Source organism: Mchenga conophoros, linkage group LG7, assembly GCF_057382185.1.
Source record: "Mchenga conophoros isolate Kocher_MC1m ecotype Shallow Benthic linkage group LG7, M_conophoros_male_GT1.1, whole genome shotgun sequence".
Classification (NCBI taxonomy): Eukaryota; Metazoa; Chordata; class Actinopteri; order Cichliformes; family Cichlidae; genus Mchenga; species Mchenga conophoros.
Genome location: NC_140532.1, coordinates 21,260,051 through 21,277,203, shown reverse-complemented (window position 1 = coordinate 21,277,203; position 17,153 = coordinate 21,260,051). Strand labels below are relative to the sequence as shown.

The window sequence follows — 17,153 nt, the reverse complement described above, 5'->3', positions numbered from 1 at the left end:
GTGAAGCAAAGCGGTACAGGACTTGCCTTAAAATGTCAAACTATAGTGTCCCCCTCACACAACATGTGTTCCATGTCTTCATATTGATTCCCTAAAATCATACCACATGCCCATATGAAACGATACTCATGAGGTTCTATGGTTTAACATTATTTATCTCTTTTTCACTCAACAAAGCATAGTACCACTTTTTCCCTCCCTTGACAATATACTTGTTGTAACTCAAGACTCACAGGAAAGACGTTTATTATATCGGTAACACTGGACACCTGCTCATAGTTAAAGCCTCATTCATAAATCCAATACAGTGGCCTCATGTGGTATAGCTCCCCTTTTCCCCCCCACACAGACTGACTATTTTGGGGCCACTAAGTTTGTTTCCAAATGACCTCACTCCTGAGTGATGTGATTCAGGAGTCAGCAGTAAGTTCAAATGCGGACCACCATCAATAGTTTATGACTAGCATTTGAAAGAGGCCCGAGGAGGTCTTTTCTGGTCAAGGAAAAAAAAAAACCCACCATTGTCTGTAAATGGATCATGCACTCCATAGTTACATTAAACATAACTGACAGCATAGCCCTTAAAACACATGACTTTGGAAAAAAAGAACTTATTGTCAGGGGGTCGAATGGAATATATGACACCATGTTCTTCATAACTCACAACATGGAGGTAACTGAAAAAAACAAACAACAAACAACAAATAATATATGAGCAGTTATGCATCTGTTCTAGAACTTTACCCATGAAGGGTTTAAAATGTCACTTACGTAACTTTCCCTGAAGAGTGGTGCTGCTCTAAAGAGTAGCACCTTTATGCTAACCCCACACCACCGCCACCAATTTTCTCATTAACACTGCAGCAATCAATGTTGCGCTTGATAAACATAGTACAACCTAGTAGTTATATTAAGGGAAAGACACAGAAAATAAGCCACAAATTTCACCGAATTTCAGCCATTAGAGTCTGAAATAACTTATCTTGACCAAAAATCCATAATAACCTTTCAGCATGTTGTAAATCAAATGGTCTGAGAGGGAACCCGACTTATGCACCTCCTCTGGGCTCTGTTTTCTGCCTTTAAATTAAATCAAGGCCATGATGTGAGACTTTAGCCATTTGCAGCTCTTTCCAGGCCAGATTAGGTGAGTAGTAGTAATGGCAGCAGTATAAAGAGAAAAAAATTCATAATAAGTTGGAAGTAAAAGGCAGTGTGTCAGTGTGCTAAGCCAGAAACTTGAAAACAGAAAGTGTAAGTGGGTTTCGAGCCTTTGTAAAGCCATGATTCTGCATTATAAACTGTTCATAAAGAATGGATGTAATACTGATCTGTGAATTTACAATCTAAAGCCTTAAATTTAGCCTTATGGTCACCACCACTGAGTACCCCCTATATTAAGATCAAGATTAAGAGGGTGGTGCGAAAGGTGTTAAAAAAAGGTTACACAACACAAAGTTAATAAAAGAGAAATGCATTTACCAACATTGGTGGAGACTTTTTGGAAGGGATCTAACAATAATCTGTAGTAGTCATCACATAATTGCAGTATAAATACACTAATATCCCAAACATGACCTAAAGTCTATTTCCAATTGAAAGGAAAGGAACAAAGGAAAGGAAAGCCTAGTCGTAGAGGGAGAGAGGTTGTCTGTCTCCCGAATCCAAATTGGGAGCTGAAGGTTCGGCCTCCCATTTTACTTTTAAATAGGAATCACAATTAAGGTAGTGACGATGTAGCTATAGACTGTAAATTTGGATATATTAACATGGGAGTAACTGACTTACATTTGGACCATTTGAGGCACTGCTGTTTTTGAAACTTAAGTGTTGGCTTCATTTTTCAGCTCCAACTTTCCTACTTGTTCACAGCATTTCCATAGTAGGACTGTCATCTATCATCTAGCTGTCATTTCTTTTTCACCTCTATTACGGTACATTTCTTCCGATCGCAGCCGTGTGCTGTGCACGGCAGAAACTCAGAGTTTGCTGATGCTTTAATGCAGCTTTTTTGCATTTGATTTCTAATGGCAGGTCCTGCAAAGGTAAAGCAAGGTTTGCTACATTAGCTCCAAAGTTTTGCGCACACAGCACATACAGAGACTCAGGAATGCTGATCTACATGCACAAAGACAGATGTCAGGTAATAAGTGAACATTCCCTGGCAGTAATTCAGTATTCCAAACTTCAAGAGACAGTACCGAATCATGTTGTTTCCAATCTGGACTGGATTTCACCTTCCAGCACAGAGCTGAGCTATGGATGTAATGTTGAAAACAGCCTCTTCTCCAGGAGCAGAGTGCGCCCGGTATGAAGAGTTGGCTGCTTGGGAGAGGCTTTTTTGCAGAGTTAGTCAATTTTGAGAAGCTGGAGGTTTCCCATTTGAGGTGAAGGGAAAGGTTAGAGCAATGCCAACATGTGTTTAACAAGCACAATCTGTAATATGGTATGGGCTCAAAGCAGCAGTGTTCATTAGTACACCTAATCAATGAGTCAGAATTTGAGTCTATACTTGAGTCTATACTTGAGTCTATACTTGAGTAGGTGCAATTTCAGTAATTATAACCTCAGTTTTTCTATCATGAGATGTTTCACTCACCAGTGCTGCTATCTCTGCTATTTACCATGTAAAACACTAAGAGCCTTTAACATGAAGCCATAGCTTTCCACATAACTGACTGTGTACCTTTACATCTCAAAAGAGATCCACATTGCCTTTGGCAAGACAGTGGGTTGAGTTTATTCCACTTTGAGCTGCCAGGAAAAATTTTTTCCTCACAAGTAGCTTGCACGTTAGACGACAGTATGAGTTTGCTGCAGCAGCAGCTGCTGAGCAAGTTAGTGTTGAGACCTCCACCAAAATAGACAATATGACAAATTACTGAAAGGAAATCTTCACTCCTGCAGAAAGATAAAAAGGTTTTTTTTTTGTTTTCTTGTTTTTTTCTAACTGTGATTGATTGTATCAAGCTCCATTTTTGTCCAGTCAGTTTTCGAAGATCGTCCCCTGTCAACAAACTGATTTACTGTCTGGGCTGATAATGTCTGGCTGCAAAGTGGAAAACATAAATTTTGTTTAGAGAAAGTTTATTGTGGCTGTGATACTGCTTTTCAGAATCACGGGGGGATATTCTTATTTTGGCCTACACTTTCCAGGGATCAGATATTTCAGTTTTAAACTCTTAAACTCTCCTTCACTGTCTGCTAAAGTATGGTAGTGCTTGTTTGTATGTGTGTGTGTGAAACCCAAGACACACCCTTCCTAATCATGCTTCCCCATCCATAATGTCTCACTTGGCTCATACTACAACTGTAACTCACCTTCACCTACTTATCTCATTTGAGACAGAACTCAGACTAATTACTCAGTAAATGATGATGATTGCTTTTTCACCTACTGATGTAGAAAGCTGATGTAACTGGTTGTATATTACAGATATATAGACATCCACAGATGGAAACCAGTGACCCAAATTATTAGTTCAACATTTAAAAGATCTAATCCTTTTCAAAGTTAGTAGGAACTACAGTCTTGAACTACACTCCAAAGCTTCCCTCCAGCCTGCTTCGACTAAATGGCCATCTGTTTATATAACACAGTTTGTTTACTTGACCATTTTGCCTTTCCATATATGTACAAGATTAGTTTTTACTGGAAGGGCAAAGGGCAAAGAAGTACTGTGAGTTCGGTAATTTAAAAAAACAAAAAACATTTGTGTGCATTAAAAAGCAGGAAGACAGAAAAACAAGTTCAGTTTTCCCCCCATTAGGCTGGCCTTGAGCTAATTGCTATCCAGCAGTTATTGGTTCCCTTATGTGTAGCAAATGTTCTCTCTTTCACTGCAAATTCACTATACAGCCTCTGGGGAGTATTCAGCAAGGATTGGACCACATTTCTAGGAGATTTTCATACTTAAAATGGGTTTTATATATATATATATATATCATTGGTTAGCTTTATGAAATCAAGTGGAAACATTCTTTTACCTGCATAATTTAAACCTTACGCTTAACCTTCCCCATCAGAAGACCATAAAAAGAAAGCAGCAGTTGTGAGAACACAAGAATTCAGTTCTCTTCAGTCATATTTCTATAGCACCACTTCTCAGGTCACTTTGCATTGTAGCTTGAAGACTGTACAATGTTGCAGAAAGAAACCCAGCAATTTACTACGAGTAAGCACGTGGTGACAATCAAGCTACCCAAATCTAAACCAAACTCAATAACATTTCAGATATCTGAAGTATCTCCTCTGTGGTAAAGTACAATGAAGCGTTGCTCTGAAGAGAAGCTTAGGAATGTGTTTTTGGCTGTTAGAGGACAGGATGCTCTGGGGTCACACATGGTCAGCTTCCCTTTTTCTGTATCTTCACATTCCCATGGGGACTATCCAATGGCCCAGGCCGGACTCAATATAGTACATCAGACTGCATAACTAGCCACAAAAAACAGGTTGTTCTTGGATCACAGTAATCCTTCCTTATCATCTGCATTTTTGGTTTGGCTGATTACTTGTTGACTTCAATGCACCCGCCTGGTGCTGTCAGTTGCTTAGAGTCCCGATTTGTTTTTCTCATTTTCTAATGAGAAGTTAAAGGGCAATATATATTTACTTCTTCTAATTGTTTTTAATAAAGCTTATTGTTGTTTTTGAGCTTGATCTCCCTCCCCTTTGATGACACGTTAATAATGCGTTGAAATGGGAATACATGCTTAGTGATGATAGAGAATTATTGGGTAATGTAATGCAATGGTTCAAAATGATATGTGTTTTATGAGTGTGTTGGTCGTGTTCATGTAGAAAACGCTGCAAAGGCTTTAAGCTACTAAGTGAAGATGCTTCCAAAACAAATACAGCGAACAAACAACCTCTAAAGAGCTTTATAGACATGGGAAAGCCAATATTGTTACCATCAGATCAAGCCCAGCTAAGAACAGAATATTTTCCCATCATCAAGAGGTGTCTTGGCAAATGTGAGATGAGCCTTTGTGTTCTTTTTGGTCAGCAGTGGATGCCTCAACTCTTGCATGGATGCCATTTTTGCCCAGTCTATGTATTATTGTTGATTCATGAACTCTGACCTTAACTGAGACAAGTGAGGCCTGCAGTTCTTTAGATGTTGTTCGGGGTTGTATTGTGAACTCCTGGTTGAGTTGTTGAATTTTGGTTTTCTCCATTTGATAATGACTCTCACTGTATAACTGTGAAGGTTCTCAGTCATCCATGTCATCGTAGTCTAAGAAGCTTGGAAAGAAAAGCGTCTGGACTTCTTTAAGTTGCTTGAAGATGTTTCACCTCTCATCCGAGAAGCTTCTTCAGTTCTAAGGTCAAATGCTGGAGAGAACCAGAGGACTTAAATCTGGAGTCCCAAATCCTTAAAAATGGCTTTGTAACCCTTTCCAGCTGGATATATGTCGTTGACTTTGCTTCTCTGTTGTTTGTTTAGATTGTGGCATGATGTGTTGCTTTTAGAAGTCTTTTAGCCTGCTTCACTTTGTCGGACAGGTTGTATTTAAGTGATTTCTCGATGCAGCAGGTCTGTCGGTCATCGGGCCTGGGCATGGCTAGTGAATACGGTTAATCACAGTTAATTCATGATTCATGAAAAACTGAATTTTCCTCAATATCCTGAATCATCTAATTGTGACAAATTTGCAAATAAATAAGTAATCAGGAAGGGAGCAAATACGTTTTTACAGCAGGTTTTGAGGATCTGTTTTGCCATCACTGTGTGAAAGATTCAACACATAATTGCACAAGGAGCTTGTGTAACTTGGCAAAGCAGTGACGTGTGTTTCAGCTCCTCTGTGTAGCTGTTCTCTGCTTCATGCTACTGCAGACAGTCAGTCAAACTAAACTTCATGGGACACATCATTTCCTCTGGTTATTTTAAGCCTTCGTAACCAATGCAATGACGACATTTGCTCTGGTCCCTCAACACTGGGATCTGTGTGAGCCACAATGCATAAAGAAAACACACATAAACACTTTCTCTTACACGCACACATACACACAGCCAAAATCCCCACCCTGGATCCCCTTTTCCTCCCTTCCTCCCTTGTCTCTTTCGTCAGCCTAGTGTGAAGCAACATGCTCTTGCTTGGCGCTACTGTCTAGCTATATTTAACTAGGCCATGCTATTCCAGAATGCCAGATCCCAGGGCTGGTGCTATCCCCACCCCCTTTGATTCTGTATGAACCCAGCTTGTAATGAGGCCACCTGGCTTCAAATTGCTCAGGTCCCTCTGTGGTGTTGATCAAGATGTTCAACAGGATGAGATCTGGCGCTGGTCTGCATGCTGTGAAAAGTGTCTGTCCTAACCGCAGCCCCCCGCTGCTGTGTTTTTGGAATAATATAGCAGGAGACTAGCTATTTGATAGCAGGAGACTAGCTATTTGGATAAAAAGGGGAATTTCATCGCTGAAAATCATGCATGTGGAAAAAAACACATCTGTGTTAAATTTTTTGGAGAATTTCCCACGTCACATCTAAGGAGTTTGCAGGAAAAACTCTAAACTCTGTCAGTCACCAAATGCGCCAAGCAGAACTATGCTGTTTGTCCCTGGAGGTTCTCGCACTGCAGCAACTCGTCTTGCCGTCCTGGAGCAAAGGCTTATAACAACTAGGAGTGGACGACTAATTAGAAGCACAAAAAACTATTAGTCTGGAGTCTGATGTCTCATGATTAACCACTGCAGCCTTGTGCTTGTGAGTCATACACCCTCTGGGCTGGAGGGAGTCCCCACAGTTGAAGTGGATTTCTCTATATTTAAAACAGTGTGTTCATCTGCACACTACCACTGATTCACTTAAAAATAGCATGCTCATTTCTGTAAGGAACAGTGTGAACAAAACAATTATACTTGAGAAATGTGCAGTTCGACATATAATATATTGCCATCTTTTTTCATTTGCTGTACAGCATTTGATGTATTTTGTTTGGCTGACTGTATACAAAACTTCGTTTTCAGGAAGTTGGAGGGCTGCCAGGAGATTAATAATGGCTCCTGATAACAACCCAGTCTGTACATCTGTTTCAAGCAAAAAGCAACAAGCAACCCTGAGAATACTTCAAAACTTGGCTAATTGACATTCTTCCACCACAGATGTTTTGTCTATATTCGGTACGCAAAATCAGTGGGACAGTCTGATTAAAGCCTCCAGCTTTGCCTCGCTCCTAACTGACCAAGCCAGCTCCAGATGTTGCAGTGGAAACCTCAGGCTTTTCCCAACATGTCCTCATATGAATCAGCTCAACACTGGAAACATTTTTCCCATGATTCATGCTGCTTTTCCAGCGCCTGTGCTTGCCTTTTGTTACCCTACTGGCAACATTTGTCTGATTCCAGGACATGTGAGTAACAGGCAGTGCAGTGTTCAACAAAGAAGGCACTGTTCCCCAATAAAAACACAGACATAATTTACGTCATATGATCATTAAAAAGAAAAAAACATCTGATGAGATGATCAACAAGACAAACAAAGAAGAAAGATTTTGAAAACTGATTTAGAGGGAATAAGTGATTCCACAAAAGGTCTTTGGAATGAGAAAAAATTTTGTTAATCCCTTTCCCCTCCTCCTTTTCATGTATTTTCAATTGATAAAGGAAACAATGGCAGCCAGAACAGAATGGATTCTTCTTTATTCAAATGATAAAATAGACTGTCCTCAAAAAAAAAAAAAAAAAAACCCCAAACAAAACAAGAAAACCCCATAGAGGCGGCTCATATCGAGACATCTGGTCATGCATAATTCCTGCTTATTGAAAACTTGGCCGTTCTGTGATGATGAGAATTTTCTCTAGAGTTCTCATTTTGGGCACTAAACTCCCCGACAGCTCTTATCAAAAATAAACACAGTTCATTTGGTGCAGCCAGTTAAGAATGCAAGTCCATCATTCTCAGGGTCATAACACACTTTGAATGTAAATGTCCCACACAGATTCTGGCCCCATTGCGGTCCTACAGGTATCATAATGTGCATAAAATTATCACATTATTACAGTTTTGTTTTGTGGGCTTTTTGGGGGGGATGGTGGTGGGGGGGGGGGGGGGGGGGAGCAGTACTTTACTGTACAAGGTTGCCTGCTCCTATGCCAAAAATGTATTTTAGGGTGTGTTTAACACGCTGGTTCCTTAACAACGCTCATAAAAAAGTTTCAGTTCCTTTGACAGACTGAACCTTAAGTTTTGCTTTTTACATTCATAGCACCAAAACTGGAGTACACACAAAAAGTATCTTCAGTGACAAGAAGAAAAACAAGTACTTCAGCAGGTGGTTTGGACTCCAAAGAGTCGTGGTCTTAATATTTTTGAATTAGCCTGAGGAGACAGAAGGCACTCTGACAGCTTAAATCCACAAGGACTCGGAACAATCTACCTGCCGCCACCTTAAAAAGCTGTGTGTAACTATTTTGAGGAGTTTGGCCACAAACTTGGGCATCTTCATATAAATACTTGCCTTGAAAATCTCATCCATTTCAAACAGAAATGAAAATTTACACTGTCAACATGCATGAAATTTGCAGGTGTTTCTCAGTTTCAGTGTCTCAAGGTGTTTCAAATCTGGACCTTACTGTATGCGTGGCTAGATTCCCACACAGATATACAACCTCTAGTAATTTAAGCAAATGACAAAGCATGGCAGCAGGATGTAAATACAACACATTATGTTGCAACGAGTGTAATTAAATATTCCATCAATAACCTTGGACAGATTTAAAAGGAAAATATATGTTTTAGCATGTGATGTTTCATAATTATTGCAATTTTTTTATCCTTTGCCTACACCTCCACCACCAATATCTCTCTCAAGCCATTTAAATAATATTTTTTCTCAGTTATGTCTGCCAGTGGTATTCATTCACTACTTGTTTTTGTCATGGTTTTAGAGAAAAATTATTGGTCACACTTTTTGTACAGTGTGGTGTTTTGATAAATGTCAGCTATTTTCCTCCCTTGCCGGCGCAGCTATAACCCCGTGCTGTTGCTGCTGTAGGTAAGAATTGCCGAAAATTGTATGGCGACGAGGTAATTGTAACAATCTGAAATTCCAAATAATCACCTACAGACCTGAAATCTGGTTACAGAATCTCCATTACTCAACCGTACCACCAACTTATCTGATTGCCTTGAAAGGGGTTAAAACAGCACAGGAAGCCCTGCTGGAATAGCTTCTGAACGTCTAACTAGGGACAAAATCTGGGCCTGTGTTTATGCACAGAAACTCTTTTGTGCACACACCCCAAGCTAAATGACTTCTGTGTGTGGGCTGTCTGCCTGCTCTGAGCAGATCATAACCCTAAAAATTATCTGAGCCACCTTCCAATGACAGCCAGCAATCTCAAAGAGAACAATGTTGGAAAGATCATCTGCCAGAGGAGTACAGAGTCTTCAAGGCAAGGGACATGTATGTATGTTTTGTTTTTCAGGGTTCTCGCATCACACTGAGAATAAAGTGATATGTACTTTATCACGTGTGCTTTTGAAGACACTGAATGCCTCAATGTCAGAATTTCTCTCTTACTCCGGCATTGACATCTACAGCTGCATAAAAGACAGCTTGATAAACTTGATATCTTCATCCTATGTTATGATTACTCTGTTACTCAGATTTAGTTATGTATGGCTCATTTTTTTTGTCAATGTAGTGAGCTTTCCTGTCAAGACCTATGACAGGAACAGAAGGATTTGCATTACACGAGCCGAGCTCAAACTAGGACTATCAAAAATGTAACTCCAGATGCTCTCATGGCCCCTCATCAATTATATTTTTATTATCATATGATATTTTAGAAGCATATGCACTAGACGCTGACCGTCTGGGGCTCCAAGATGGTTGTTCCAAGGTCATCCAAATTCTTGGGATCCCGCTAGCTAATGCAAATGACGGAAACTATGAAAACACCTTGTAAATTGGCTGGGGCTGTGCTGCTGAGGTGAAAGAAAGGATAAGGTGGTCAGCAAGCCCAACTGTTCTAAGGCCTTTTGTATTTTACATTTCTTGCTTGTAGCTGACTTGCTTATCTGACCACAGCAGCATGTTGTGAATGAGCACCAGTGTCTTGCTCAAGGACAAGCTGACAGAAGTTATTGCTTTTACAGCAATCAAACCTCTAAAAAACTCAATTATTGGCCCGCTACTGTAATCACTGAACAGACATGCTGTTCATTCTGTAGCTGCAGGTCAAATATAAAATTCTACCTGTAGTAACAAGATGAAGCTATAGAAAGGAAAGGAGCAGGGTAAGGCAGGTTGCCTATACAGCTAATTTTGGATTCTCGCAATGATGTTTGCCTCAGGCCAGAATCCTAAAAAAAAAAAAAAAAAGCAGTTAATAAACCACGACTCACTGAAACTTTCTCTCTGAAAGTGGCAGGATGAGACATCAGGCAGGCAGAAGTGAGGAAGGTTATATCATACGAGAAACATTATCAATATTGATAGTTGTCCATGCTTCGAGATGAAATAAGGGTCTCATTTCCATGACGCATTAAAGAAGGAGCTTGGCAGTGAGCAGAATGTTGTCTCAAGTACAAGGGCCACTCATATACTGCACTTAAGTTTTTGATGACATGCACTTCGTCTGCAGTGCATAAGCAATCAGAGTTGAGGTTTTTTTTGTTTTCTTTAAGGCAAATGTTAAGATAAAACAACATAACAAAACCCTGCTTTCTCCTCAATGATGGGATTTGTATTATTGTGTTTTGAAGCAGATTATAGCTCATATTTTCTTGGGAAATAAAACATGGCTGTGTCTGAACTGTCCACCAATTCGCTATGTAAGTGCATAAGCCTTCTATATCTTGACTGTGAATTTCCCCTATAGTGCACTACAAAGCAGTGAAGTGACGCTATGAAAGGTAGTGTACAGAAGAAGGAGCGCTACATCCATCGAGACATCATGTGTTGCAGCCTGTTTATCTGTTATGAAACAAACACCCCCCCCCCCCCCCCCCCCCCAAAAAAAAAAAAAAACCAAAAAAACAAAACAAAACAGAGACACCAGATATGGAGCTAATTTGATTTTCTTACTCTTTGAGAGTGCCTGGCAAGCATAATGCTCCTCAGATGTTTCAACCGTGCAGTGGCTCATCTCCTTCTATGCCAGAGCAGCATGACTTTCAAATTACAGATTTTAGCTGGTCAATTTAAACTGTAAATGTGTTAGTGGAAAGTAGCTTGCTTATGAAATGAAAAGCATAATGATAATTCATAAAAGATTTGTAGCACAGTTGCAGTTTCTCTCATCCTTTTGTAAGTGGATACATTTACGGTAAAGTATGCAGAAATGAATAGGTGTGCATAGATTAATATGGTAGTAATGTGTATAGATTGTGCTGTTATCCGTTACAGTGTTTACTTATTCTAACTGTGTCCACTATGTAGCAAACACTATATAGTGGATGGGTGTGTCTGATGTTGGTCCACTAGGATCAACATGAAACTGATAAGTCATGTTGTGATGCCGTTGCCCTGCACTGTGGTGGAAAAGAGGAAAAAAGTCTTTCTTTATACAAAACTCTCTTTTGGAACAAATGGTAAGCATTTCTAAAGTTTTCTTTATGAAGTTATGCAAAACAACAACTATATTACCAACTTAGCTTTGCTTTCAGCCAAATTTAGGTTACTTATGTTGGTTTGCTTGTGATAGCTTTTCATCGCATTAGCTAACTTCTTGGCTAATGCTAACTCTAAGCTTAGAGAACGTGATTGGTCAGCTGCAATGTTGAACCCAGCATTGTTATGACAGTGTACTAACAACACTAACATGGATATAAGACGCTCAGTTTTAATACAAAAGCATTTCACTGTGAGCTACAAGCACCTGGTCCTCCCTTGAGAGAGAAAAGGCAGATGAGGAGCTGCGTGTTCTTCCCTCCTTTTATAAACACAGATTTTCTTGTTTACATTTACTCCAAAAGCTACTTTTCTATCCTATCTTAGCTTTACGTTGTGTTTAGACTAAAAGTTGAGGGAAGGGTCACGAAGCATGTCTGCGGGACCAGTACAACCTGGAATAAAGGCTAATCTCATCAATTTCCCAGCACAAATATTGGATTTATTAATCTTCTGTGCAGACACTTGTAGTCACACCATTTTCCCTGCCAACTCTCAAGGAACATGTGGAGGCCTTGTATACGGACACTTCACAGAGCCGAGGCAAATTCCATATTTATTTTTTTTTCTTGTTACCATAGTAACATTATACCCATGGGGAGATAGCTGGCTCATATGCAGTCTTGGGATGCAAATCCCTTCGTTAAGCTTTGCAATTGAAAATGCAAACACATTCAGCAGAAAGACATCTCTGAAACACTTACAAATGTGCATAAAATATTTGATATTGTTTGTAGTAGATGTTCTCTTAATGTGTGTTATCTGAGCAATTTAGGAAAAGCTTCCTCAATTAGGTATATGGGAATTCAAACGGTGCTTTTGCGATGATAGATGGTATGTATTTCATAACATATTCATTGGCAGCAATTTGCACAGCAGCATTTGTTCTGCCAGCAGGGGCTTGTCTGTTCATATCTGTATTTTAGAAATGCCTACATCTCATAAATGGATTTTCAGAAAGCAAAACAAGACAACAAACAAGATACCTAATTTAGAAAGATTTGCAAGAAAAAAGGAAATCAGTAAATAAGTAAATAACAGCCAACAGTGGGAGTGGCAGTAGATGTGACTTCCTTAGGAACATCAAACTTTGTGCACTTATCAACAGACAGAAAAATGAGGAAAAACTCTGTTACCAGGGCAACCAAACAACGTGTATGCACTGGGGAGCTATTTATGATTTGGAAATAACTACCCATCCAATTTTTCCAAACTTTGTTAAAGGGCAGCTTTAAAGTCTGCTGAACAGATAGAGAGCTGCAGGGTGTTTTAAAGACTCAGAACAGGAACATGTCAAGTCCAATTTCAGACACAACCATGATAAAGCGAGTTTCTCTTGATATGAAAAAAGTGCTCTCATAACGAATGAATACAGAATACTACAGATTTTCTGGCTGTGTGTCCAAAAAATATCGCTTTTGTTGCAGGAATTTGTATTAGAACTGCAGACATTACTTGCCACTGGCCTTACAGATAAGGTCAGAGTTCATGATTCAGAAACAAGAAGGTGACTGGGCAAAAATGGCATATGTGGGAGTGTTTCTAGGCAAAAAAAAACAAAACACTGCTGACCAAAGAGAACACAATTTCCCACATTTTTAGAAAAGCATCTGGTTTTAAACTAACACACCATTTAATAGAAAAAAAAGATAATAGTAACAGTCAAATATAGTGGTGGTAATGTGATTGTCTGGGGCTGCTCTGCTGCTTCAGGATCTGGATGACTTGCTGTAATTGACGGAACCATGAATTCTGCTTTCTATTCACAAATCCTGAAGTAAAGAATATCTGGCCATCAGTTTGTGCCATGAAGCTCAAGCGCACTCTCATTTGGGTTATTCAGCAGGACAATGATCCGAAACACACCAGCAAGTTAGTAGCATGCAATACAAAATGGTTTTGGAGTGGCCTAGTCAAAGTCTGGACTTAAATCCAATCAAGATGTTTTGGCATGACCTTAAACAGGTAGTGGCTGAATTAAAAGTATTCTGCAAAGAAGATTGGGACAGAATTCCTCCAGAGTTATGTGAAAGACTTTTTTTCTGCCTTGATAAATAAAATCATCTTTTAAAAACTGCATTTTTGCATTAATTCACATGTCACGTGAGTACTATGAAAAAATTTGGGGTGATTTTTGGTAAGTGTGACATTAAATTAAAAAAAAAATCAGAAACAGAGCAAATACTTTTTCACAGCAATTTAAGTGGATGAAAAACAGCAGCATAAGACTCAATTGGAAAATGGGATATTGCACCACAGAAGAAAGCTCATATAAAGTGTTGTGATAGTGGACGTCTCACTGTGCTGCTTGCTTCTGCTGTTGTGGCAGAAGTGATTATATTTCTCTGGACTTGGAGAACTGCAATAAAAGTGACTACAAGTCTACCACTTCAGTATGGGCATCCCCAGTAGAAAGGTGCAAACGACTACAAAAAATACCAAAGCATCTGGACACTGTGCATGCGTGCATGTCCCGTGACAGCTGAAGACTTAAACACTGGGAGGAAATGAAACCCTCTGTAAGCCTTCTAGGATGCCTATGGAAGAATCCCCCAACAGCTTGTGGCAGGCATTTTGTAGAGCAGAGGGGGCCAAAATCTAATCAGTGACTTGGTACATCTGGTCAACATTAGCATTTAGTTCTCTAGGGTCAGTGGGTGAGTGCTGTTCACACTGAGGCACAGAGGATTGTGCCAGCAGAAAATTAGATGAGGAGAAATCGTTCCCCGGTGCAGTTTTTGTGTTATATTCTGCCACATTTTCAATCAAAGGAACATTTCATCTTAAAAATGTGGAGAACTGCAAAGCTACTGTAACTATAACACCAACATGTGAATGTGTACTTTATATCTAAATAAAGACATAAATTACAGTTATGCAAAAGGCTAGCAAATAAATCGCTAGCAAATCATATTTTTCTGTACTCAGACAGCACTGTTTGCTCAGTGTAAAGCTAATTCTTCAGCAGAGGGGTCACTGTCACGCCCGTCAGCGGGGTTTATCTAGAAATGAGCAAACAGAATGGCAGATGACTCTTTTCATGCTTGCCGTGAACAGATCACAGTGCCGAAGAACCGAGTCCAGCTCCCCGGCCGAGCTTTGACTATGTGCCACTAAAACAAAGCAATACTCCTACATGCAGATCAAGGGACACTTTTTCACTTTAGCTGCCAATGGAGACATTTGTCCAGACTTAATTGGAGTGGAATTTTCAGCGAGGGTTTGAAAATCTGACAGCAGGGGGAAAACAATGGGCCCAACAGCTGCTCAAGTCCAAGGCTGAACATGCCAACTTGCCATGTGTACAACTTTGTGGCAATGTGAGTTATTTAAGCTGTTTGAAGACAGGGGGGGTTTCATTTCCCATTAAGACACACAGCACTCTGCATCTCACACAAACTGCACTTGCATCCAGCAGGACTAAACTAGCTCATCATAGTGAGAAAGTATATCTGTACCTCTTTACTCTAAGGGATCATTGTATAATCCTTTGGCCATCAAGCGGCTGCTTCCTGTAAACGCACACACACTGCCTCTCTCACTCGTTTACTAGCACCTCTCTCTCTCTCTCTCTCACTGCTACTTTCATCTCTCTTCTCTCTTGTTGGATAAGGAGCGGCTCTGCCTTCCACTGTGCACTTCCCCTCTGAAAGAGCCATTCATTGCTGCCGGCAGCAGGACCTCAGCTAAGAGGGCTTCAACTTCTCTACCTCCTGCCTTTTGGCAACACGCTTTCAATGCAAACATTCCCAAGGTAAATGCGCTCACTCATTCAGCTCACCACAGACTTGAAAGCAAAAAAAAAGAAAAAAAAAAAAGAAGAAAAAATGCGATAGAGGAGAAGCCGACAGATGTTGCCCCAGCCTTTGGACAAGTGGTCAGACCATTGCTCATCTTTTCCTCAGTGTATTGAGTTTCATCGAAGAATATAAAAGGTTTTACAACAGTGAGTGACATGTGTCCCGTGAGAATGAATAAACAACAGTAAAAGGGAGACAACTGAAGATCTGATGTGGAGTTACTTAGAAAGTTTGTAGCCCAGTGCAGCATCTGTAAAGGATAACGTTGATACTGGGTTTGTTTTGAGGGATTAACTTGTCAGCCAACCATGGTTGGATTTATGCAGAGGGGAAGCCTCAGACAGAGATGGTGATCTGATCTTTTTCTGTGGATCTCTGACAAATGGGAGCAGAAGGGGAGAGCCAGGACACTAAAAGAGGGATTTGCAGTGGCACTTACCTCCATGACCAGGGCTGGGGAGGCAGAGCAGTACACTCAGGAAGGCACCAACAAAAACCAGATGCAGGGCTCTCATATTTTCGTTGCTGAAGAGTTAAGTCCTCCACTGTTGTGTTAAAGACACTCCATTCAGAAGAGACTGAATGAGTTTCCAGTTTTGGGACCTGCTACAAGATACTTCTCTATGTGAAGGGGCAGGGCTGGGGAGGGACCGCTAGAGGGACGCCTTCTTTCCAACCCCAGCCCCTACCCTTCTCCAGCACACTTGCACGTGCACACGTTACACACACACAGATCTTCAAAGAATGGAAAATCATAACCAGACTCTCTTTGCTGACCCGACACTTACATATTTTTACAAGTACAATACCCGTTTATACATATATTTGTCTCTCATACGCACGCACACAACAAATTTACACGCATCAATTTACATGGCTTTTGTAACACCACACAAATCAAAACTCTGACACGACAAGCTCACTACTCCAGTGGATTTTTTCCCTTTTGTCTCAGTCTGTAATTGGAGTGCCCTTTAGAGACCAGCAGCTCCCGTTTGCAAGGATAAACCCTTTACTTTTAATTAAAGACAACTCAGGTTGCCATTGGTGCTTTATCTTTCGAGCCTTTCCCTTGATCAATGTCTGGCTCTTCATGTTTTTGTTCAACAAACCTGCTCCTGAAGCTAATTAAGCTCACACTTGAGTGTGGAGTAGAGGTTGGTTGCTCTGGATTTGCATTCTCTCTTGTCTCCCTATTGATAGGGCAGGGACAATAGAAAAGTTTTACTGCGCAAATAAAGCACTCGGGGAAAGACTTTATTTGTGGTGAGTGCTGTCGCTGATTGTTCTCCACTTGGCTTATACTTTCATTTCTGGTAATGAACATGCATACACTCATCACAAGGATTAGTATTTTCTGGCTGGATGCTAAGATTAAACCTCAAATTCACTCGCAAAGCTTGAACGTTCAATTTCATCTGTCTCACAGTCAGCAGATTGGCAACTTATTCGTCACTCTTGCTGACAGCTGAAATGGGAATACAATTAGAATATTCTGAACACTTCCTCTCAGGTGTGGAATGACTTTACAATAGCTATTCGCCGTTCACTGCAGCCCGTGCAGATTAATTAGACTTTTGCTTTTCAGCTGAACAAACAATGCCTCTGAAATTACCTTCAAATTAACTGGCATGTGAAATATTACAGATAATTTCAAATGACTTATGACAGTCAGGAGAGCTTTTTGCATTAACTGTGGATTGATTGGACTGCATATTTGTTAGTCTCAGA

At 40.2% G+C, this 17,153-nt stretch overlaps 1 protein-coding gene across 1 annotated transcript in view; it reads right to left on the bottom strand.

Annotated features, from left to right (window-relative positions):
• The window catches only part of cspg4 (chondroitin sulfate proteoglycan 4), a 73,476-nt gene extending 57,146 nt beyond the window's left edge, over window positions 1–16,330 (bottom strand). Inside the window, exon 1 of the mRNA XM_085282838.1 lies at window positions 15,862–16,330. Coding sequence (XP_085138964.1) covers window positions 15,862–15,937 — 76 coding nt within the window. The 5' untranslated portion in view covers window positions 15,938–16,330. The remainder of the gene's footprint in view (window positions 1–15,861) is intronic.
• Between the last annotated feature and the right edge of the window lie 823 nt (window positions 16,331–17,153).